This window comes from Oryctolagus cuniculus, chromosome 6 (genome assembly GCF_051225735.1).
Source record: "Oryctolagus cuniculus isolate XC-2025 breed Fujian yellow rabbit chromosome 6, ASM5122573v1, whole genome shotgun sequence".
NCBI lineage: Eukaryota > Metazoa > Chordata > Mammalia > Lagomorpha > Leporidae > Oryctolagus > Oryctolagus cuniculus.
In genome coordinates, this window is record NC_142872.1 from 21,506,611 (window position 1) to 21,532,048 (window position 25,438).

General features: G+C 41.3%; 1 protein-coding gene across 15 annotated transcripts in view; it reads right to left on the bottom strand.

Annotated features, from left to right (window-relative positions):
* RAPGEF6 (Rap guanine nucleotide exchange factor 6) overlaps positions 1-25,438 on the bottom strand; it is a 200,629-nt gene that overhangs the window by 137,670 nt on the left and 37,521 nt on the right. For 12 of the 15 annotated variants that reach the window (XR_016236064.1, XR_016236065.1, XM_089335843.1 and 9 more), the window contains one exon: positions 9,161-9,230. The exons of 2 other annotated variants lie outside the window; for them this stretch is intronic. Coding sequence is in view for 11 of the 13 variants with exons in the window: in XM_089335843.1 (XP_089191969.1) it covers positions 9,161-9,230 (70 nt within the window). In the remaining 2 variants the exon portion in view is untranslated. Of the gene's footprint in view, positions 1-9,160; positions 9,231-16,737; positions 18,162-25,438 lie in introns of those variants that run through there. One more of the 15 variants, XM_070076080.2, reaches the window with a different exon arrangement.

The following is a 25,438-nucleotide window of genomic DNA, read 5'->3' on the forward strand; positions in this document are numbered from 1 at the left end:
TTCATTCAATCAGTCCATTAGGCCTTGCACTAGAAATTATGACACCACACTCAAGGCTCAGAAAAAACTCTATTACACAGGTACTCTTCTTATTGTAATAGACAGCATAGAATCTCATAAATGTTAAGTAATTCACATATAAGAGATGACATGTCACCCTATTCCCAAGAGAGACCAGATTCTCTATTTCAGGTCAAAGTTCATTATTATATGATTCTTAGATCTTTAAATATCTACCACTCATAGAGCAAAATCAAAAATTTAAATCATGAAGACTTTTTAAGCAGAAATGGAAACTAAATTTAGGGAAGCACCTTTTGCATTTCAAAATATTGGGGAAAATATCAAATGCAAGGAAAAAAATCTCTAACTTTCAATTCTACAATATAAAAGATTAAATCCACTTAAAATTACAACTAAATATAACTAAAGTATTTAAAACTTCAAATGTTTATATGTTGTATTGAAAACATCAAATGGTACATCAAAATGCAGAATTTAAAAAAACTGGCAAATGCATAACCAAAATAGCACAAAAGGAAGGAATCCCAAAGCCAGAAAGAACACTTAGATGAAGACTAACACCAAAGCCCCTCACCAGCTGGACTGTTTCTGCCCAACTCTAGACCTTGGACCTTCCATTTGGATGTTTATAAAGGAGGTGAGAGAACACAGAAAACCTACCACAGTTAGAGAATACAAGAGCAAACCTACTCTTTATAAGCTCATCCCAAGCAGTTACACTCTCATTAAAAGGGCGAATGAACGGAAGGGGGCGGGGGAGGTGGACACAGTATAACAAAGTAACCAAACAAAACAAATTTCCCTGAAGAATTGGAATCCACCAGTCATCCTCACAAATATCTGTAGTTTCAACTGGTAACACCTTAAGCACATACCTAAATTTAAGCATTGCTCAATACTGATAACATACAACAAACACAGGCAGAAACAATGTAAAACTTTACAAGAATAAAACTAACTCAAAATCTAAAACTATACTGAAGTTCCACAGCATATAAACTCACATAGAAAAATCCCAACTACAACAAAATCTCACTGTGTGAGGAAATAAGACCTATAAAAAACAGAAAAAGCAGACTTAGTCTTGCAAATACTCCAATATACTTACCAGAAAACAGAGCCATCACCAAAAAAAAAAAAAAAAAAAAAAAGACAATTAGAACAGAAGGAAACTTTGAAAATGAGCCAGAGATTATAAATGGCAACCAAGCACTGACCACAAAAAACCCTAAATCCCCTCTTCCCCCACCTTCCCCTCAACCAGGCTAGGCAGACTGAGTAATGAAGCCACAGTGGCCTACATTTGGAAAGCAGATGAGAACACGGAAAGAGACCCTGTCTGAAGCACAAGATCACAGGAACACTGAAACAAAATCTTTCAACAAACCTAAAAACAAGGTGACATCGGAGAATTTGAAACCACTGACGCATGACTAGTGTTGTGGCGCAGCAGATACAGCTGCCACCTTTGATGCCAGCATCTCATATGGATGCCAGTTCATGTTATCAGCTGCTCTACTTCTGACCCAGCTCACTGCAAAGGGCCTAGGAAAAGCAGCCGAAGACAGATCAAGTGAGCACTGGCATGAGGGTGAACTGGGTCAACTGCCACCAGTGACACCAGCATCCCATATGGACAACCAATAGTCGGAGTCCAGACCACTCCAATTCTGATCCAGCTCCCTGTTAATGGTGTTTAGGGTTTTGCGATTCACATGTGAGACCAGGATGTAGCTCATGGTTCCTGGCTTCAACCTGGTGCAGTTCCAGTCTTTTTACGCCATGTAGGGAGTGAACCAGTGGATCAAAGATCTGTATCTCCCTCTCTCCAACTCTTTCAAAATAAATAAATAAATCTTTAAGAAAAGCTCCTGGGGCCCCTACCACTCACTAGCGAGACTTGGAAGAAGCTCCTGGCTTCGGTGGCCATGCAGGGAACGAACCAGCAGATGGAAGCTAAGAAAGAAGGAAAGAAGGAAAGAAGGAAAGAAGGAAAGAAGGAAAGAAGGAAAGAAGGAAAGAAGGAAAGAAGGAAGGAAGGAAGGAAGGAAGGAAGGAAGGAAGGAAGGAAGGAAAGAAAGAAAGAAAGAAAGAAAGAAAGAAAGAAAGAAAGAAAGAAAGAAAGAAAGAAAGAAAGAAAGAAAGAAAGAAAGAAAGAAAATAAATTGCTGCTACACTAAAGAGACAATCACACCAGTAACAAATCCAAAGTTAGCTCAACACCAGAAGAGGGATGGATGTTCATTTCCAGGCCTCAAGCTTTACTGCCCTACACACAATGCCTTGCATTAAATCCAAAAGTATGAGTAAAATCTAAAAAAAGAAAGCTTAAAAAAAAAAAAAAAAGACACTGCCAAGAGAAAAATCAATGAGTAGAACAGTCTATAAAAATCAGAGCTCATTCAGATGCTCAAACTATCAGAGAACTTAGAACAACTATGGTAAGTACATTAAAGCCTTGCTGGAAAAATAGAAAACAGGCATGAAAAGGAGGGGAATTTCAGCACACACAAAAATACGGAGTAAAATAAACATATCAGAAAAAAAATACAGTAACAGAAATGAAGAATGCCTTTAACAAGCTTCTTAGTTTTTCAAGAAGTTTAAGCTTCTCAGTGAGTTAAGAATAAATGATCTTGTATTGGGTGTCTCAAACAACAGTTAAGGCATCGATAACCGAGTGCCTAGGTTTGAGTCCTGGCTCTGCTACTGCTTCCAGCTTCCTGCTAACGCACACGCTGGGACATGGCAGACGATGGCTCAACTAGTTGGCTCCCTGACATCAACATGGGAGATCCAGATTCAGTTCCTGGCTTTGGCATTTGGGGAGTAAACTGGCACATGAGACATCTGTCTCCCTGCTTTCAAAATTAGAAACAAGCAAAGTTTAAACATAGGTCAATAAAAATTGCCCAAAATGAAATAGAAATAAAAAGTAAAAAAGAAAAATGAGTGAAATGAATAGCATATTAAGGTGCAATTAAAAAGGGAGTTAATGAGTTAGAAAGGAGTCAGAAGAATTACTCACCATGGGACAAGTCATGAAGAGATGAAAAAGGAGATAGTTAACAACATACTGAAGACAAGGTGAAGAGAGTATACATGTATACATGGCTCACAGTGGTGACAGCAGAAACGGGGAATGAGATAAGCCCAAAGATATTTTCTAAAAAGCTCAAAACAGTCCAACAAATTCAAAGCAGAATAATTAAAATTCCCAAGAACAAATTCAAAAAGAGAAACAGAAGACGACTCTTCACACAGCCAGAATGAAAATATAAATAGGATAAAAAGAAGGGCAATTAGATTAATAACATATCCCCCAACAATGGGTGCCAGAAAATAGTTGAATGCATTGACTGTGCTGAGAGAAAATAATTTCCCTCCTACAGTTGTATCCATGGCAAAAAAAAACTGTCCAAGAATGTGGCAAAATAAACCTACTTTCACATTTTATACTAAAAAAAAAAAAAAAAAAAAAAAAGACTATACCCAGCTGTTTACCAACAAAAACTTCACAAAAGAAGAATTTATAGGATGTACTCCAATGTAATGAGCAGTTCCATAAATAAGGTCTTAGATGAAAGAATTAAAAAGCAAAAAATGCTAAATATATGGTTAAATATGAACAAAGAATGACTGTACAAAATAATAAAATAAGAAACTCTGAAAATAAATACATGAAGCTAAAATACTGGAAAAAAACAGAGATCAAATTGGCTACTGGCATTCAAGTCATATATATTCCTGGCTACTTTTTTTTTAATATTTATTTATTAGTTGAAAGGCAGAGTTACAGACAGAGGGGGAAGAAGAGAGAGAGGGAAGGAGGGAGAGAGGGAGAGCTCTTCCATCTGCTGGTTCACTCCTTAAATGGCCCTAACAGCAGGAACTGGGCTGATCAGAAGCTGGAAGCTAGGCACTTGTTCCAGGTCTCACACAAAGGTGCAGGAGCCCAAGCACCTGGGCCATCTTCCACTGCTCTCCCAAGCCATAGCAGAGAGCTGGATCAGAAGTGAAGCAGCTGGGACTATAACCAATGCCCACTTGGGATGCTGATGCCGTGGGCAACTACTTAAACCATTGCACACTGCACACACAACCCCTCCTGGCTACTTTTTACCTTCAAATATTTTACAATCAATGTTTACAAATAGCCAGAATCAACACTAAAATGAGAGCTCAAACACTGTTTCTACAGGAGTACGGTGAAGAGAGGAGGAAGAGGGGAAAAAAAGTCTCCAATCTTCAGCCTGGCTGAGATTTGGCTGTTGCAGCCATTTGGCAGAGTGATGGAGTGAATGGAAGACCTCCTTCCCTCTGTCTCTCCCTGTCACTCTTCCAAGTAAAAAAAAAAAAAAATTTTTTTAAGTTCCTATAAAAAAATAGAAAAAAGAGAAATAAACAGAATATCCCATATGGACAATGGTTCAAGTCCTGAATGCTCCACTTCAGATCCAGATCCTTGCTACTGCCCTGAGAAAAGCCGAAGATGGCCCAGATGTTTGGGTGCCTGCCACCTACAAGGGAGACCCGGATGAAGGTCCTGTTTTAGCCTGGCCACCGCAGCCTTCTGGAGAGTGATTCAGCTAATGGCAGATCTAACTCCTGCTTTCAAAATAAATTTTATAAAAAGGCAGAGCAACAGAGAGGGGCCATCATCATTAGAGCCCTTAGATTTAAAATAAGATGAAACATTATACTTTGTTATTATTTCTTTTTTCCTCCTTTAATCTGGAACTGTTGATCAATCTTCCTATACCAGAGTATAGGCCACTTTATTTGTAGATTGCCTTTCAATTTGGGGCAGGCATTGTGCACAGTGAGTTAAGCCACTGCTTGGGATGCCAACATTCCTAATCAGAATGCCTGATTAGAATCGTGGCTATTCTGTGCTTCTGATCTGGCTTCCAGCTAATGTACCTGAGAGGCAGGAATGATGTGCAACATTCCTTCAATCCATGCAGGAAACCTCAATGGACTTCCTGTCTGGGCTTCCACCTGGCTCACAATTGGCTGCTGCCAGCATTTGGAGAATGAACCAGCCGATAGAAGATGCATCTTTTCCTCTCTAGATCTTCCAAATAAATAATTTAAAAAAATTACCTCTTTACAAAGTGTTTCAATTTAGTTGGTCTGCGAAACTCTAATGATCTGATTCAAGTCTGTATCTCTAGCAGCAATATTATCATAGAGGTTGATGTCTGAGTTCCTTGTTTGTGATCATACAATTGTGGTAGAAATGACTGATTACTGTTTTGACAGGATCTGTCATGTTTTCTGACTAGAAGTTTAAAAAAAAAATTTTTTTTTTGGCCAGCACCGCGGCTCACTTGGCTATTCCTCCACCTGCGGCACTGGCACTGCGGGTTCTAGTCCCGGTTGGGGTGCTGGATTTTGTCCCGGTCGCTCCTCTTCCAGTCCAGCTCTCTGCTGTGGCCCGGGAACACAGTGGAGAATGGCCCAAGTGCTTGGGCTCTGAACCCGCATGGGAGACCAGAAGGAAGCACCTGGCTCCTGATCGGCGCAGCGCGCTGGCTGTAGCAGCCATTTGGGGGCTGAACCAATAGAAAAGGAAGACCTTTCTCTCTGTCTCTCCCTCTCACTGTCTAACTCTAACTCTGCCTGTCAAAAAAAATTTTTTTTTTTATTTTTGTCAGGCAGAGTTAGGCAATGAGAGAGACAGAGAGAGAGAGTTATAGACAGCAAGAGAGAGACAGAAAGGAAGGTCTTCCTTCCGTTGGTTCACTCCCCTAATGGCCGCTATGGCCGGTGCTGCGCCAGTCCGAAGCCAGGAGCTGGGTACTTCTTCCCAGTCTCCCATGCGGGTGCAGGGACCCAAGCACTTGGGCTATCCTCCACTGCCCTCCAGGGCCACAGCAGAGAGCTGGACTGGAAGAGGAGCAACCAGGACTAGAACCCGGGGTGCCGGCACCGCAGGCGGAGGATTAGCCAAGCGAGCCAGGGTGCCAGCTCTAAAAATTTTTCCCATTATAAATGATTTTTAAGAAAATATTCTAAGACTACCTAAGTATTCCAGTCCTCACCAAACATATGGCCCAATTTTTAGCATCCCTTAATCATTTTCTAACAATCATTCCTTCAGTATTTATTGGTTGGCATTCCACTCTCTCTTCTCCCTTATTCATTCATTCGCTCCTTCATAACATTAGAACTTATACAGTTCTATATTATCCATCAGGGTACCATGAATTACTCTAAACTTTTATTTGGATTCTCAAATTTTCCAGACTTGGCCCAGCAGAGCCCCTTTAGCCTGGTCTTTGTGTTCTTATTCTGAGTACTTCTTTACTTTGTGTAGTAGATGACAACAGTATTTATTTATTTCTTTAGAGAACTAAGCTACAAAAGGAGCACAACTGTCAATCTCATCAAATTGTACATTAACAGTGTCTATCTATATTCGTGGCTGATAATATCTAGCTAGGGGCAGTCATTGTGGCCATTCAAGTTACGCTGCCGCTGCAACACATACCATATGTTACTGGTTCCAGTTCCTGCTGCCTCCTTTTCAATCCAGCTCACCACTAACATGTCTGGGAAAGCAACCAAGGATGGCCCAAGTGACCAGGCTCCTACACCCATGTGGCAGACCCAAATAAAGCTCCAGGTTTTGGCCTGAACCAGTCTTGGTTGTTGAGGCCAACTGGGGAGTAAACCAGCTGATGGAAGATTTCTCGACTCCCTCTCTCTGTATCACACTGCCCTTAAAAAGAAGTCTAGCCGGTAGTGCATTCTACAAGGTTAAAGAAGATAAACATTCTTGCCGGCGCCGCGGCTCACTAGGCTAATCCTCTGCCTAGCGGCGCTGGCACACCGGGTTCTAGTCCTGGTCGGGGCGCCGGATTCTGTCCCGGTTGCCCCTCTTCCAGGCCAGCCCTCTGCTGTGGCCAGGGAGTGCAGTGGAGGATGGCCCAGGTGCTTGGGCCCTGCACCCCATGGGAGACCAGGAAAAGCACCTGGCTCCTGCCATCGGATCAGCGCGGTGCGCCGGCCGCAGCGCGCTGGCCACGGCGGCCATTGGAGGGTGAACCAATGGCAAAGGAAGACCTTTCTCTCTGTCTCTCTCTCTCACTGTCCACTCTGCCTGTCAAAAAAAAAAAAAAAAAAGATAAACATTCTTAAACTACTGTATGCGTAAAACAATATATTGATAGTAACAAAAGTTTTTGATTGTTTGAAAAAAGCATTTAAAAAGCCAAAATAGAAGAACTGGCATTGTGGTGTAGCAGGTAGAGCCACCGGGTGCAAGGGTCACATACAATACAACTATTGGTTCATGAGCTGGAAGCTCCACTTCTGATTTAGCACAGTGCTAATGGCCTGGGCAAAGCAGTACAAGATGACGCACTGGGCCCCTGCCACCCCACGTGAATCTCCTGACTTCAGTCTGACCCAGCCTGGGCAGTCAGTCAGTCTGTCTCTCCCTTTCTCGCTGTCATTTTTTCAAAGAAATAAATAAAATCTTAACATAAAATTTAAAAAAAGCTAAGGTGAATTCTAGATTTTTAACACAGATATACAGAGAAGTAAATTTAAGCATGTATGTACACATACATACAACCTTTTTTTTTAATCAGGGAATGACTATTTCTTCAGCACACACCCAGCCCACAACACAGAACACTAAATCACAGAGTACAAATCAAGGAAGGGAGTACCTTTACTAAGAACACTTTGGCAAATCAAAACAGTACTCTTTAATGTAACAAAGTCATATTTTTGTTGGAGTCACACATTCTTGTAGTACTACATGACAAACATTTCCTAGCTCTGTTCACTGACAGGTCCTAGAAGCAATGAAACAGACAGAAAAATGCGTACAACCAGCAGCTAGATGTTATAAAACAAAAACAAGTAGGTCTCCTTAGACAGGAGACTAACAATCTTAGATTTGGTGCAAGAATAGTGCAAGATGAGCCCATACATTTTATACTTCAAGTGATTTCATAGTTTTTCCTTTTCTTAGTCTTTATAAATAAAAGCAAGGTCAAATATATAATGAAGTATTAAAACACAATGTGTAAGAGAAAATTAATGCACTTATTTTTTTCCCATAAAGTATGAGAAACATGACCTCAACTGACAATTAAATGAGGAAACCAATGCTGCCTGGATCTGGGGAAGAATAAACAAACTACCTGAAGATGTTCACCTGACAGTAGCAGCATCAAATGACAAAAACGTCATCTAAGTGAGATGCTAGGAGGATAGTGAGTCCATTCAGTCTAGGCTATTTTGTAGTAAGGTCAACTCAGAAGGTAAAAGCGAACTGTGTTCTTGATTCTTCAAATGCTTAAACACAAAATCAGATACTCTAAACTTACATCAGCTACCCAGTTCTCTTAAAATAAAAATGCAAAGAAGTATTTTTTTAAAGATTTATTTATTTATTTGAAAAAGTTACAGAGAGGAAAAGAGACACAGAGATCTTCAGTCCACTGGTTCACATAGCCACAACAGCTGCAGCTGGGCCCACCCGAAGGCAGGAGCTAGGAGCTTCATGAGGGCCTCCCACAGAGGTGCAGGGGCCCAAGCACCTGGGCCATCTTACACTGCTTTCGCAGGAGCATTAGCAGGGAGCTAGATCAAAAGTGGCGCAGCCTGGCATCTAACCTGTGCCCATATGGGGTATCACTGCTGCAAAAGTATCTTTGAATGAAAACTGATCCCAAACAATAAAACAAGTAAAAATACTAAGATACAGACCATTTTTAATTTGGGTCTAATTGTATTTCTTCTTTCTCTACCTCTTTCCCTATACTATGGTATACAGATCATGGATGTTCCATGTATAATTACTAAACCTAAAAGGAAAGGAAAAAACACTTGAAAAGTCAGGATCTCTTTTTAAAAATATTTTACTTTTCTTGTACAAGAAATAAAAGAAATCATGAGACTTGGGATTTTGTGTGTGTGTGTTTCACATTATTTCAAAGAGACCAGAAAGTTTTGAGACGAAAATGTGTAAATTTAGCTTATGCTTTAATGCTACTGAATAGAATCTGTATAAGGTCATGGTAATGGAACTTCCTTCAGTGTGTAAAGGCTACTACATTTGAAGTTGAAACCGAAGCATATCAAACAACAATTAAGTATTCTTTGAAGTTCTTACCACAATCATTTCTGAAGGCTCTAATACAAGACAATCACATCCTCTTTTTCCTCCAAACTGCTTACCAAAACTATAAAAATAGAAAAACAATTTACTTAGCAAAGATTATTAACTTATCAATATAGGAAAATCCAAACAACAAAAATCTAGATTAAAGAAATTTTACAAAATCTAAAACACCCCCTTTTAAAAACTGCCCATACACAATAGACTAACAAAGTTCTATATGAAAATTCCCTTTAAATTGCTAGCTTTACTCCCTAAACTTAATTATAAAAACTATCTGCCCAATTTCTTTTTTAAAAAATATTTATTTATTTATTTAAAAGTCAGTTACACAGAGAGGAGAGAGAGAGTGCGCGAGTGAGGGAGAGAGGGAGGGAGGGAGACCAACGAACCACAATGGTCAGAGCTGCACTGTTCCAAAGCCAAGAGCTTCTTCCGGTTCTCCCATGTGGGTGCAGGGGCCCAGGGACTTGGGCCATCTTCTACTGCTTTCCCAGACCATAGCAAAGAGCTGGCTCAGAAGTGGAGCAGCCAGGACTCGAACTGGTGCCCATATGGGATGCCAACACTGCTGGCAACAGCTCTACTTGCTATGCCACAGCACCGGCCCCTCTGCCCAATTTCAACTTTGAGCACTAGCCAATATATACTGAATTACATGAAAATATATACCCAGGATTATCATTTTTTAAAAGTAGTTTACTATTTTGAGCAGTATTAGACAACAGATTTTTTAAAAACCTTAAAATGCTAATATTTAAGTATAGAAATGTAGTTAAGGCACAAAGATGATTTCTTTAAAAAAATGTTAGATTCACTGGCTACCTCTTTAGAAAAAATACAGAAGGATCAATATTAAAAGAAAGTTATTGCTATATTCTTGGTCTGAGAGAAAGACTGCTGAACGAATCAAAAGAAAACAATGACAAAGGAAAAGCCAAATTTTCAATTCAAAAGATAAACTTTAAAAAAGTGGAATAGAAAAAATACCTTCTAATGGTATGACACACAAAATATTAACATAATTATATGCAGAATAAATTAATAAAGCTACATAGGCTGGCGCCGCGGCTCAATAGGCTAATCCTCCACCTGCGGCACAGGCACACAGGGTTCTAGTCCTGGTCAGGGCGCCGGATTCTGTCCCGGTTGCCCCTCTTCCAGGCCAGCTCTCTGCTATAGCCCGGGAAGGCAGTGGAGGATGGCCCAAGTGCTTGGGCCCTGCACCCCATGGGAGACCAGGAGAAGCACCTGGCTCCTGCCTTCAGATCAGCGCGGTGTGCCGGCCGCAGCGCGCCAGCCGCCAGCCGTGGTGGCCATTGGAGGGTGAACCAACGGCAAAGGAAGACCTTTCTCTCTGTCTCTCTCTCTATCCACTTTCAAAAAAAAAAAAAAAGCTACATAAATTAACACAACATTTGAAAATCTGTGACTATGACAAATTAATAAACTACTACTCTAAAATAATTAAACCAGGAGAGCGGGTACCCACTAATAATGTAAATAAAATATAAAGTAACAAAAAAGAAACTTAAAAAATACGTAAGTTAGGGCTGGTGCACTGAGCGGTGTATTGAGCCAAACCACCACCTGCAGTGCCAGCGTCCGATATGGGTGCCAGTTCAAGTCAAGGATGCTCCACTTCCGGTCGGCGCTGTGGCTCAATTGGCTAATCCTCTGCCTGCGGCGCCGGCACACCAGGTTCTAGTCCCGGTTGGGGTGCTGGATTCTGTCCCGGTTGCTCCTCTTCCAGTCCAGCACTCTGCTGTGGCCCGGGAAGGCAGTGGAGGATGGCCCAAGTCCTTGGGCCCTGTCCCCGCAGGGGAGACCAGGAGGGGCACCTGGCTCCTGGCTTCTGATCAGCGTGGTGCGCCAGCCGCAGCGGCCATTGGAGGGTGAACCAACGGAAAAGGAAGACCTTTCTCTCTTTCTCTCTCTCACTGTCCACTCTGCCTGTTTAAAAAAAAAAAAAAAAGGATGCTCCACTTCCAATACAGCTCTTTGCTATGGTATGGGAAATCAGTAGAGGATGGCCGACATCCTTGGGCCCCTGCACTCACGTAGGAGACCCAGAAAAGGCTCCTGGCTCCTGGCTTCAGATGGGCACAGCCCCGGCCGTTGTGGCCAATTGAAGGGTGAACCATTGTATGGAAGACCCCTCTCTCTCTCTCTCTCTCCCTCCATCTCTGTCTGCCTTTCCTTCTGACTTTCAAATAAGTAAGTAAATCTTAAAATAAATAAATATATATGTAAGTCATTTACAGAGAAAATGACACAATTTTACTGATGAACTATACGCTAATGCTTAAATAAAGTAACAAGCAAGTCCTTCTTAAAAAGGTTCAACAGCATTAAAAAAAAAAAAAGATTTTCCACACGGTTTAAGGGTTTACAAATAGTAGCTTAGAAATTCTAATCAAAATGCAAATAAAATTATTTATCAACATAAGCAAAAAATCACCCTTTTCTTAAGTAGAAGAAAATTTTGTTTTCCCAAACTCTTACATTATCTAAAACATATGTAAAAGCAAAATTCTAAAAGCTAGCTTCAATGCAAGCTTAAAGGACAGTAACCTAATTTACTTTCTCACTTAAACCAGAAATCCAGACAAAATACACAAAACAATTTTAAGATATGATCACTGGGAAAAGGCAAAAGATCACCTGTTTAATGGGCCATTTTAGTACCTACAGGAAATCTCTATTTCACTAAGCAAGAATGAAGAAGCCCAACCGTCTGACAACCTCACTGAGCAGAAGAGACAGAGAAAATGCTAAGGTGTGAGATAGGGGGGAAAGATGCTTAAAATTTATAGGGTAGAATAACAGAAGGAAGGGCAGAGAAACAAGGCAGAGAGCAGAGAAGAACATGGATAAGGATATGCATATGTGTGTGTGATTATGTGTTTGAGTTCTTCAGAAAAGTCCTCTTGACTCTGTGTGAGAACAAACCTGAGAGCCAGAGTGGCAGAAAAGCTACCCAATGGCTGAAGCATGAACCAGCATTCTCAGCAATGTGATACTAGTCCTACAATCAAGTAGTGTTGGACTTACTCAACCAAATGTAAAAGATAAGGCCCAAAATAATCAGTTTCCAATTAGCTAGACTACATGCTAGAACACAGCCTAATTTGTGTTGAAATACAACAAGGGCCATCGTTGTGGCACAGCATCCCATACAGGCACCACCATTTCTAGCCCCAGCCACTCCACTCCTGATCCAGTTCTCTGCTAATGTCCCTGGGAAGCAGCAGAGGAGGGACCAAGTACTTGGACCTTTGCAACTCTAAGTGGGAGACCAGGAAGAAGCCTGGCTCCTCATTTCCACTTGGCTCAGTTCTAGCAGTTGTGACCATTTGGAGCACGAACCATAAGATGGAAGATCTGTCTCTCCTTCTCTCTCTCTTCAATTTTGCCTTTCAAGTAAAACACACACACACACACACACACACACACACACACGAAGTAAAAGCTCAAATTCAACAACCCAAAATTCACAATGTGTGATATTCATAAAAAACACAAAAGAAAACAGACATGGAAAGAAACAGGAAATGATAATCCATAACCAAAAGAAAAATCAATCAGTAATAGCAGATCTAGAATGAGGAAACCAACAAAGACATTAAAAGTATAAAGGACTTAAAAAATTTCAAGGGGACCAGCATTGTAGCACGGGGGGTTAACTGGCTGAGATGCCACTATCCCATATGGACTCCAGTTTGAGTCCTGTTTGCTCCACTTCTGATCCAGCTCCCTGCTGGCAGCCCAGGTATCTGGACCCCTGCTATCCTCATGAAAGACCCAGAAGCAGCTCACAGCTCCTGACTTCAGCCTGGCCTATTCCTGGCTGTTGCAGTCGCCTGGGAAGTGAGCCAGCAGATGTAAGATCTGTCTCTACCTCTAGCACTGTAACTCTTTCAAATAAATAAATCTTTAAAAAATTTCAAGGAAAAATGGAATTAGAAGTCTGTTTTAGTGCAAAATGTATTTGAAACATATTTCTGAAGACTTCTCATATTCTCCATGTGTTAAGGTAAACTGAAAAATATGAGTAAGAGAAATGTTAAGTATCAAAAAGACCTGCTGGAATGTTCTATCATATCACACAGGTGGACACACTCAGTCTGGCTATCTTACTTCATAACAGTATTAAAATTGCTGAGTGGCATCAGACAGTGCCAATGTGATCTACCCATAATAAGTTTCCTCTCAACTTTTCATTTATTAGTTTAGCATTCATGTTTTTGATCAGTACTTAAATCTTGGTGACTACTGATACAGGTTGTTTGTAACATTCCCAATCAATTTATCAGCTGGCATACTGATATACACAAAAACTCTCCCTCGCCAACAGGTCTTAGAACTATGGATTACACAAGAAAGGTACACTGAACACTAAACACTTCAACTGTAGATAATACAATCACATATAAGGTAAACCCCATAACAACTATCAGAAATAAGTGAATTTAGCAAAATTAAAGGATACAAAACCCCAAAACCATTTTTATTGTATATTAGCAACAACCAGAAAATAAAAGATCTTTTAATCCTATTATAAATAGTATATACAGGGGCCAGCACTGTGGCGCAGTGGGTTAACACTATGGCCTGAAGCACCGGCATCCCATATGGGCACCAGTTCAAGACCTGGCTGCTCCACTTCTGATCCAGCTCTCTACTATGGCCTAAGAAAGCAATGGAAAATGGCCCGAGTCCTTGGGCCCCTACACCCATGTGGGAGACCCGAAAGAAGCTCCTGGCTTTGGAACGGCACAGCTCCGGCCACTGCAGCCAATTGGGGAGTGAACCAACAGATGGAAGAACTCTCTCTCTGCCTCTCCTCTCTCTGTGTAACTCTTTATAAATCTTTAAAAAAGCAGCATATATAATGCTTCAGAGACAATTTTATCAAAGTATGTACAAGATTCCTATAAAACTACAACTAAAAAACTAACCCTGTTGAGAGAAATTCATGAAGACCCAAATAAAAACATAATATTTTGTTGTTTACAGATTTAAAGACTTGTTACTAAGATGAAATTCTCTCTAAACTAGTCTACAGATTTAATTCAATTACAAATAAAAATCCCAAAAAGTTGACTTACAAGGTTGAAAGGACAACTATAAAATTTGGAGAGAGAGGCAGGCATTTCACAGAGCATTTAAGCTGCTGCCTGCGACACCTGCATCCCATACTGGAGAGGCTGGGTTTGAGACCTGGCTCTGCCTCCAATTCCAGACTGAGTTCTAGGCAGCAGACTTCAGCCTGACCCGGCCCTGGCTATTGCAGACATTTTGGGAGGGAAGCAGTAGTTGAAACATTTTTGTCTGTGTTGCTCTGCCTTTCGAATAAAATGAAAATAAATAAAAAATTTTTAAATAAAAAAAATAAAATTTTCATGGAAATATAAAGGAACTAAAATAACTAAAGCAATTTTGGAAAATAATCAATTTGAAATATCTATATTATAAAATTTTAAGACATACTGTTAAAGCTGCAGTATTTGAAATGATACAGCATCGGATAAACTTGTAGCTCAATGTAACAGGCTAGAGAACTGAAGACCTGTACCTATATAAAGGCACTTCAGTTAACTGGAAATGATATTAAAAGCTAAGCTTATTTTCGTACTAAAAAAAAAATTCAAACTCTATGCAGTTTTTTCATAATATGCATTTTTCACTAACTTTTAAAAAGACAGATTAAATTTTTTATTTTAAAGTCACAGGAAGAGGGAGAGGGGGAGGGAGAGATAGCTTTCATCTGCTGTTTAACACCCCAGATGGCCACGTGGGGCAGGGCTGGGCTAGCCAAAGCCAGGAGCTGCTTCTAGGTCTGCCACATGGGTGGCAGGGGCCCAGCGAGCCTCCTCTGCTTTTCCCAGGAGGCCAAAAAGGAGCTGGACTGAAGTGGGGAAGCCAAGACTCTAGGGCTCAAGGCCATTATGGGATGCCAACTTTGCAAGCAGTAGCATTACCTGCTAAGTCAGCACACTATCCCCTCATTATTTTCTTCAAAATTCCTTGCAAATATTTAAAAAATTTTGTGTCAGAATAGATTTAACCTCTTAATCTTACATTGCATAAACATTCTGAAGTACCTTTGTAAGTTGAACTATTTTCTGACAAAGGTGCCAAGGCCAACAATGGGTAAAGATAACCTACTCTATCAATGGTACTGAACAACCAGGTATCAAGAGAATAAAAAATGAGGAAATAGGAAAAGGAGGGAAACATCTGAATATAACATTATAAACAAAAATTAATAAATGGATCAGAAATATGACTGAAAAAAACCATAAAAATTTTCTACATCACCTATTTTTTATATGATCTATAATAGGGTTAGGAAGTTCCCTTCTATATGTCTATAACTGTATCTTGAATAGGTTTTGGATTTTTATGACTTTTTTTCTGCAGTGTTTATTGAAAGAATCATATGGTACCTGAGCATTATTTTATCAACAAGCTATATTACATTAATTGACTTATAGATGCAAAATCAACTTGAACTCCCAGGATAACAAAACTTGGTTGTGGCACATAATAATTTTAATATAGGGTCCAGTGCTGTGCTATGGTAGGTTAAGCATCTGCCTGCTGTGCTGGCACCCCACGTGGGTGCCGGTTCATGTCCCAGCTGCTCCTCTTCCAAACCAGCTTCCTGCTAATATGCCTGGGAAAGCAGTGGAGGCTGCACCCACATGGGAGACCTGGAATAGGATCCTGGCTCCTGGCTTAGAATCAGCTCAGCTCTGGCCCTTGCAGTCATTTGGGAAGTGAATCAGCAGACAGAAGATTTCTTTCTGTCTCTTCAAGATTCAGTTTGCTGCTAGTTTACTAATTTCTACATATAAGTTAATGATGATAACAATCCAAAAGTTTCTTTTCCTGTGATGTCTTGCTCTGTTACTGGTGACAGTAATAATTAACTCACAGCAATAAACTGAAACTATTTTCTCTTCCCTATTTTCTATAAGAGTTTGTATATGATATGTAATAAAGCTCCCTAATGCTTGAAAGCGGTCAGCAATAAGCCCATCTGGGCAGGCCTAAAGTTTCTCTTTGTACTCAAAGTTTGTTTTTTTTTTTTTTTTTTTTTTTTTTTTTTTTTTGGACAGGCAGAGTGGACAGTGAGAGAGAGAGACAGAGAGAAAGGTCTTCCTTTGCCGTTGGTTCACCCTCCAATGGCCGCCGCGGTCGGCGCGCTGCGGCCGGCGCACCGCGCTGATCCGATGGCAGGAGCCAGGAGCCAGGTGCTTTTCCTGGTCTCCCATGGGGTGCAGGGCCCAAGCACCTGGGCCATCCTCCACTGCACTCCCTGGCCACAGCAGAGGGCTGGCCTGGAAGAGGGGCAACCGGGACAGAATCCGGCGCCCCGACCGGGACTAGAACCCGGTGTGCCGGCGCCGCTAGGCGGAGGATTAGCCTAGTGAGCCGCGGCGCCGGCCTGTTTTTTTTTTCTATTTTGGTAATGTATGTCTTTACAAGATTTGTCCAATTTGTTGATATAAAGCATGTTCACAAAATTCCCATGTAATATTTTACATTGATAGGATACCAACCTTTCCTCTTTTGTGCCAAATACTGGTGATACCAACTTGCTGACCTCTGCAAAGAATCAATTTTTCATTATAGTTTTTTCTTTTTCCACTGATTTCTACTAAAATCTTACTTATACCTTTAGTTCGAGACATGAAAACTTTTGATGACTAAATTCATTTTTTTTTAAAAAGATTTTATTTATTTGACAGGCAGTTAGACAGTGACAGAGAGAAAGGTCTTCCTTCTGTTGGTTCACTCCCCAAATGTCCACTAAAGCTGGCGCTGCGCCAATCCGAAGCCAGGAGCTTCCTCCCAATCTCCTGTGCGGGTACAGGAGCCCAAGCACTTGGGCCATCCTCCACTGCTTCCCAGGCCACAGCACAGAGCTGGACTGGAAGAGGAGCAGCTGGAACTAGAACCGGCACCCATATGGGATGCTGGCGCCGCAGGCAGAGGATTAACCTAGTACGCCACGGCATCGGCCCCTAAATTCATTCTTTTTTCACAAATGTGGCATAAATTTCTAACTACTTCCTTAATTGCATCCCATAAATCTTGATGCTTGTTCATTTTAATTCAATTGAAAATACTTTCTAATATCTGCTGCGAAGTTTCCCTCAATTTATGGGTCATTTATAAATGTTATTTCAATGCTGACATTTCTTTCTGGTATTGATTTATAATTTAATTCCATTGTGGTCAGCAATTAAATTAATTCCAATGTTTTCAATCCTTTTAAAATGTTGTATATTACTGCTCAAGAATATGCCCTATCCTGGAGAACAAGCCTTAATACTTGAAAATTTAAATTATATATTAAAACAAAGTGGTTAATAAAATCTTTCAATCTTATCTTAATTTTTGGTCTAGTGGTTTTATTGAGAGCAGTTTTAAAATTATCAGGTATAACTGCTCAACTCCCACGGATCTGTTAGATTGTCAGTTTTTCTATCATATTTTGGGGTTCTGTTTCTAAATATAAGAATGCTAGGTGTTCAAAATGTATTTATTATTTTAACACTATGAAATTTTGCTCCTGATCTGTAGTAATATTTCCTATCACTTTACTTTGACTTGTACAGATACGGCTACTCCAGCCCTAAGAATATTTGCATGGTTTATTTTGCGTCATTCTTTTTTTTTTTTTTAAAGATTTATTTATTTATTTGAAAAAGTTACAAGGAGAAGCAGAGAGCCAGAGAGAGGTCTTCCATCTGCTGGTTTACTCCCCAATTGGCCGCAAGGACCAGAGCTGTGCCAATCTGAAGCTAGGAGCCAGGAGCTTCCTCCAGGTCTTCACATGCAGGTGCAGGGGCCAAAGGACTCGGGCCACCTTCTACTGCTTTCCCAGGCCACAGCAGAGAGTTGGATGGGGAGTGGAGCAGCCAGGACTCGAACCGGAGACCATATGGGATGCCAGCACTGCATGCTGTGGCTTAATCCACTATGCCACATTGCCGGCCCCCTTATTTTCAACTCATTTGTGTTTTGAAGGTTAAGTCTATTTCCTATAAGCAGCACATATCTGATCATCTCTGTTGTTTGACTGGAATGTTTAGACTACATACCTGTAATGCAATACTACATACCTGGATTATATTTGTCCTTTTCCTATCTGTTTTATAAATGTCTCATCCTTTTTGTTCTTCTGTTCCTCTACCATTATTGTTTTTGTTAAACAGTATCTTTGTTTACAGAGTACCACAAAAAGCTGGTGTGTAAAATGGAACAACTTTGGGAAAGATCATGGTACTTCTTACAAAGATAAACATGCAGCTACCCTAGAACCTGGCCGTTTCCTAGATATTTACACAAAATAAACTAAAGCATGTGGGAACGTAAAGACTTATAATCCAGTCACTCTACCCCTACATATGTACTCAGGAGAAATCAGAGTATACAAACAAAGCTCTACAGCAACACATAATAGCCAATAGCAGGAAACAAGGGTGGGCAGCGTAGCCTAGCAGTCAGGATGTCCAAGCACCACATGGAGTGTATGGGTTTGATACCAGCCTCCAGCTCCTAACTCCTGTTTCCTACTGATGTGGAGCCCGGGAGGCAATAGTAATGACTTAAGTAACTTGGTTTCTCTCACCAACATAAGGAACCTGGAATCAATTTCTGGCTCTCGACTTTAGTCCAGGCCCAACCCTAGCCAGCGCAAGCATTTGAGGAGATGAAGATACAGCCATTGTGGCTGTTGTTGTGGTGCAGCAGGTAAGGCCACCGCCTGCAGTGTCAGCATCCCATATGGGTTCAAGTTCAAATCCGGGTTGCTCCATTTCCAACCCAGTTCCCTGCTAATGTGCCTGTGAAAGCAATGGAAGATGGCCCAAGTTCTTGAGGCCCTGCGCCCACATGGGAGACCCAGAAAGAAGCTTCTGGCTCCTGGTTCCAACCTGTCCGATCCTTGGCTATTGTGGCCACGTAGGGAGTGAACCAGTGGATGGAAGATCTCTCTCTCTGCCTCTGTAATTCTGTAACTTCTCTGTAACCCTGACTTTCAAATAAGTAAATAAACCTTTAAAAAACAAAGATAGTCATTGTCCTCAAGGAGCCACCAAGACAAACATACCAGTAATACAATACAGTGATCACTGTAGTAACAGTATAGAAAAGTATCCTGGGAGGCCGGCGCCGCGGCTCACTAGGCTAATCCTCCGCCTTGCGGCGCCAGCACACCGGGTTCTAGTCCCGGTCGGGGCGCCGGATTCTGTCCCGGTTGCCCCTCTTCCAGGCCAGCTCTCTGCTGTGACCAGCGAGTGCAGTGGAGGATGGCCCAAGTCCTTGGGCCCTGCACCCCATGGGAGACCAGGATAAGTACCTGGCTCCTGCCATCAGATCAGTGCGGTGCGCCGGCCACAGCGGGCCGGCCACGGTGGCCATTGGAGGGTGAACCAATGGCAAAGGAAGACCTTTCTCTCTCTCTCTCACTGTCCACTCTGCCTGTCAAAAATAAAAAATAAATAAATAAAATATATATTAAAAAAAAGTATCCTGGGGACATAGATGGAAACTAAGGAAAAGAAGCACAATTTCGTAGAAGAGCCTTAAAAGCAAGATTTCAATAAGGAGTTTGACACTGCCAAACCAGATGAATTTCATGAACATACTGCTGGGGAAAAGAAAAAGCACACAAAAGAATACCACATGACTGAATTCACCTTGAGCTCAAAAGTAAGCAAAGCTGAACTACAGGATTAATGTGTGCACATCCACAGGTTGAAACTCTACAGATTAAAACTTAGGAAAATGAGACCTTTGGAGGCAAGTGAGCTGATGTAACAAAAGACATATGGATTGTTTCTAAGTGCTAAGTAGTAATGACTACCTACTGTTCTATGTACAGTCACTGACTACCTTAAATTTGTATCACCATATACTCTTATATAACAATAAAAGTTAAAACTACACAGTAATATTCCTATTCAAGTAATAAATGGGAAATATAAGAATTATTTATTTCTGTCCACGTACATGGAAAAAGAGAACACTAGAAAGATAAACAAAAACATGAAATCCCAGGTAGGGAGCTTTGGCATCTGAGGGAGATGAGGGGGACCACAGAAGCAAGAACCCCACTCAACTGTCACCTATCCACCTATTTCCATCCCAACAGGTCACTAAAACTGGAACTCTTCTCCTCTGCAACAAGCTAGAAAACTTACAAGAGTCATTCTCTGACCTCCTCCATTCTCTCCTGAAGACCTCCACATAACAGGTATCTTGCCCCCATTTCTGGGAAAAGGACTATCAAACAGAGACACAGAAAATAATTTGGGGTGGACAAAAACACAAAAAAGAAAAAAGAAGGTCATGCCCTTCTTCTTTTGTTCAGTCATGTGTCTCTTTAACTATGCACTTTCTTCCCCAAACTTAGCATAAAAATAGTTTCCCTGGGTCCTTGGGTCATCATTTCTAAAGCCTCTTATGTCACATAAAACTTTTACCAAATTAAATCTGCATGTTTTTCTCTTGTTAACCTGTATTTGGTTGCAGGAGTGCTAGACATAAAACTTGTAGGTGAGAAAAAGTATCATTTTTCTCCTACAATATTAATAAAAATAGCTTTCTACACAGATGGATTAAATTGGTTTGAACAGAGTAGAGGACAATAAAAGAAGAAACACTCCTTAAAGTAAACTTGTTTTCCTTTCTTGACCTTCTAATGGTATCAATATAATACTTTGTACAAAATTTACATCTTTAGGAAATGGACAGTGATATTTACCTTTCCCAATCTCAGTAACTAACATAGAATATCTGTTACGTGGTAGGATCAACGTCTTGGTGTTTCAGATATTCTCTAACTGAAATGCCTGTTCTCTTTATTGGTTTAGCTAACTGCTTATCTATAGAGCCCATTTTCACATCTGCCTCTACAAGCAAATTTATTTCCATGCCACATAACATTTCGCCCTCTGAAAATATCCTGTTATTTATTACCGACCCCGTAGGGGTTGGTGCTATGGCACAGTATGCTAAGCCACCCCTTGCATTGTCAGCCTCCCATATGGGTGCCGGCTTGAATCCAGGCTGCTCCTCTTCCAATCCAGCTCTCTGCTTATGGCCTGGGGAAGCAGTGCAAGAAGGCCCAAGAGCTTGGGCTCCTGCACCCGCATGGGAGACCCAGAAGCAGCTCCTGGCTCCTGGCTTCGACTAGGCCCAGCTCCGGCCATTGCAGCCATTTGGGCAGTTAATGAGCGTCTGAAGACTTTCCTATCTCTACCACTCCCTGTCTATAACTCTCATAATTTTTTTCTTAGATTTTATTGATTTATTTGTGAGGCAGAGTTATAGAGAGAGGCAGAGACAGAGAGAATGGTCTACTACACCACAGCACAGACTTCATAAGTAAATCTCTTAAAAAATAATACAGCAGTCATCCCCATCCAAGGTAAATCAGTATTCTGTCTATTGCCAGTATCTGATATTTGCTGTATATGCAAATGTTTAGACAAATGAGTTAAATTTTATTTCAACCTCCAATGTAATGAAGTCGAACATCAAATTTTACTGTGATAACTAAAAAATGAATTCAATTCTAGAAAAAGAAAATTTATTTCAAAACAAGACATTTACAGATTTACTACTTATCCTCTTTGTAAATTTTCATGTCTAACTGGTTTAAGTTACAAAGAAAATTTCATTTGCAAGTAACAGAAGGGTACTGTGATATCTTCCTAAAATATATGCAATCAAGTGTTTGGGAAACAAATTCCTAAAAAACTCAAAGGCCTCCCATGTCAGCAAAATTTCCCAAGAGTTCCTTGATTTGGAGCAGGACAAGAAAGCTTCTTTGTGGGTCTGCACAACATGCTGGGATCACCCAACAAAGAACAGCCACATTCAAGGATGGCCCTGAAGGGTGCTGGTGAAGCAAAGTCCTCCTTGGGATTAGAACTTCAGGCAGTACATTTGTTGCTCATTTTGTCTAGGTTGAGAACTGCTGATCTAAATAGATTCACAGGCAGTTACCAGAAGTTTGCTTGAATGGTCAGGGACTTGAAAAGAACACAATTGGAAAATTAGTAACAAGAAAGTCTGGGAAAATACATGTGGGTAGGCCACTTTCAAAAAGAGATATTTGCGTCCTGTGTAGATAAGGCTGTTAATAATCAGGTAGACAAAGAACATGCTCTATGAATGTCCATCGTATTCTGCAGTCACTCTAGAGCTTCATCAATAGGACTGTGAAGGAAGTACACAGGGTGGTAGAGGGAGAATACGCAGGGGAGCTCAAATGCCAATAATGCAGCTGGATACCTCATTTGCTAACAACACAGACTGCATCCCTGATATGGCTCATTCCTCAAGAGGACCAGATAGCCACCCAGAGGCAGATTATTTACACTGGACCTCTTCTATGCTAGAGGAGGCAGATATTTGTCCTTACTGGAGTAGACAAATTATGGCAATGCATTTCCCTACATTTCTTTGTTAACACCCTTACTCAGGAATTACAAAATATTTTTCCTACAGTCTTAGCATTCAACACAAGACTGTTTTCCATCAAGGAAATCATTTCACAGGAACGAAAGTAAAGCAATGATTTCTGTTTCCCCCAATAGCCAGAATATAAGGGTTTCTTTTAAGGCATGGAAGTAGGAGTGGCTCTTCTCAATGCTATATCTAATAACTCATTCCCAAAATTTTTGTATCCTTTCCAAACTCTGAGTTCTGCTGGACTGAACACTTAATGCCCAAAGAAGGATTGTTTCCACCAGGAAACACAACAATGGTTTGTGGAATTAAAAACTTCCACATCAACACTAAACCAACAGTTTTTCCACTGACCCACGTAACTGATCTCAATCACCAAGAAGAAGCTGGGTGACTGCACACTATGTATACAGCCCAGAAGATCCTCTTCAGGATAGTACTTACATGTAGTATTTACATGTACTTATATGTAGAAATGCATATGTAGTACTCACCTGTGCACCAAAAAAAAAAAAAAAAAGCCAAAATAGGACAATTGGGGACCTTTGAGAAATGAAGGCTTTGTTCCAACCACCAGGTTAAGAATCCAGAGTAGCTGAGGTTTCAGCAAATGGCAAAAATACTGATTGGGTGGCGAAAAAAGGAAGCCAGAGATGATAACTATAGCCTTGTGACCCAAAGCAGAAACAGAATAGTAGCTTTTCATATTTTCTATGTTTATAGTATATACAATGGCACTTTAAAAATTTTGGTGGGAGGCAGGAGACAGCATTGTGAAGCAGCAGGTAAAGCTGCTGCCTGCAGAGCCAGCATCTCATATGGAAGCCAGTTCAAACCCCAGCAGCTCCACTTCCTTTTTTTTTTTTTTTTAATTGGATAGAATTAGACTATGAGTCTTCCTTCCATTGGTTCACCGCCCAAATGGCCGGCACTGCGTTGATCCAGAGCCAGGAGCCAGGTGCTTCTTCCTGGTCTCCCATGCAGGTCCAGGGGCCTAAGCACTTAGGCCATCTTCCACTGCTATCCTAGCCCACAGCAGAGAGCTGGACTGGAAGAGGAGCAACTATGACTAGAACCCGGTGCTCACATGGGATGCTGGCGCCACAGGCAGAGGATTAACCAAGTGAGCCATGGTGCCAGCCCCAGCAGCTCCACTTCCAATCCAGCTATGGACTGATGCACCAGGAAAAGCAGTGAAGGATGGCCCAAGTCCTTGGGACCTGCACACATGTGGGACACCAAGATGAAGCTCCTGGCTTTAGCCTAGGCCAGCTGCGGTCATTGCAGCCATCTGGGGAGTGAGCCAGCTGACGTAAGCACTTGCTCGCTTGCTCTTTCTTTCTCTCTGCTTCTCCTTCTCTGTAACTCTTTTCAAAGAAATACATTTTAAAAATTAAAATAAAAATTTGTAGAAAAATGCTACTAAAAGATTTTGATATAAAAGCTTCCTAAAATCATTACTTATCATAACATGTATTTCAACATCAACTTTTCTGAAGACCCCTTTATAAACATGGTTCACAAAAAATTTTTGCACCAAAGTGTATATAAATAAGTATCAGTTCCATTTCCCACAATTTTTTGAGGGATCCTCATTGTATTTGATACGTTATTCATATTCTCTTCCTCACATTTATTTTACATATAATTTGTTGGAGGCCAATTTTATAAGGTAGTCCTTAGTCAATAGGATATATAATTATCACAGCTAACAGTAACTATTCAAGCTGCACAGCTCTTTATTTGAAAATAAAGGTTAGGCCGGCACCGCAGCTCACTAGGCTAATCCTCCACCTAGCGGCGCCGACACACCGGGTTCTAGTCCTGGTTGGGGCGCCAGATTCTGTCCTGGTTGCCCCTCTTCCAGGCCAGCTCTCTGCTGTGGCCCGGGAAGGCAGTGGAGGATGATGGCCCAAGTGCTTGGGCCCTGCACCCCATGGGAGACCAGGATAAGTACCTGGCTCCTGCCATCGGATCAGCGCGGTGCGCCGGCTGCAGCGCGCCAGCCGTGGTGGCCATTGGAGGGTGAACCAACGGCAAAAGGAAGACCTTTCTCTGTCTCTCTCTCTCTCACTATCCACTCTGCATATCAAAAAAAAAAAAAAAAAAAGAAAGAAAGAAAATGAAGGTTAAGGGCCGGCGCCATGGCTCACTAGGCTAATCCTCCCCCTGCGGCACCGGCACCCCGGGTTCTAGTCCCGGCTGGGGCGCCGGATTATGTCCCCGTTGCTCCTCTTCCAGTCCAGCTCTCTGCTGTGACCCGGGAAGGCAGTGGAGGATGGCCCAGGTCCTTAGGCCCTGCACCAGCATGGGAGACCAGGAGGAAGCACCTGGCTCCTGGCTTTGGATTGGCGCAACGCCGGCCGTAGCGGCCATTTAGGGGGGTGAACCAACGGAAGGAAGACCTTTCTCTCTCTCTCTCTCACTGTCCACTCTGCCTGTCAAAAAATAAAGAAAAAAAAAAAAAAGAAAATGAGGGTTAAGAACATATAAAGGATACCCATAACACATTAGGTACCAAGAGTTGTTTTGCAATTGAACTGAACTTCAAACATTTCAAGGCATTCATATGGAGGCAAAATATGCACAGAAATCGACAATGTCAGTTATTTATCATCTCTCAAATCAAAATCTATCTATAAATCTAATGCATAATTGTTTTCCTCTTCCAGTAGGAAATGTTAATGCATTGTCAGTGGAGGGTTCTGAGTTCTGCTGGTTTGAAGTTTCAAGTCTGTAGGTGGGGAATTCCCATCCTCAGCACTGAAAACTGTC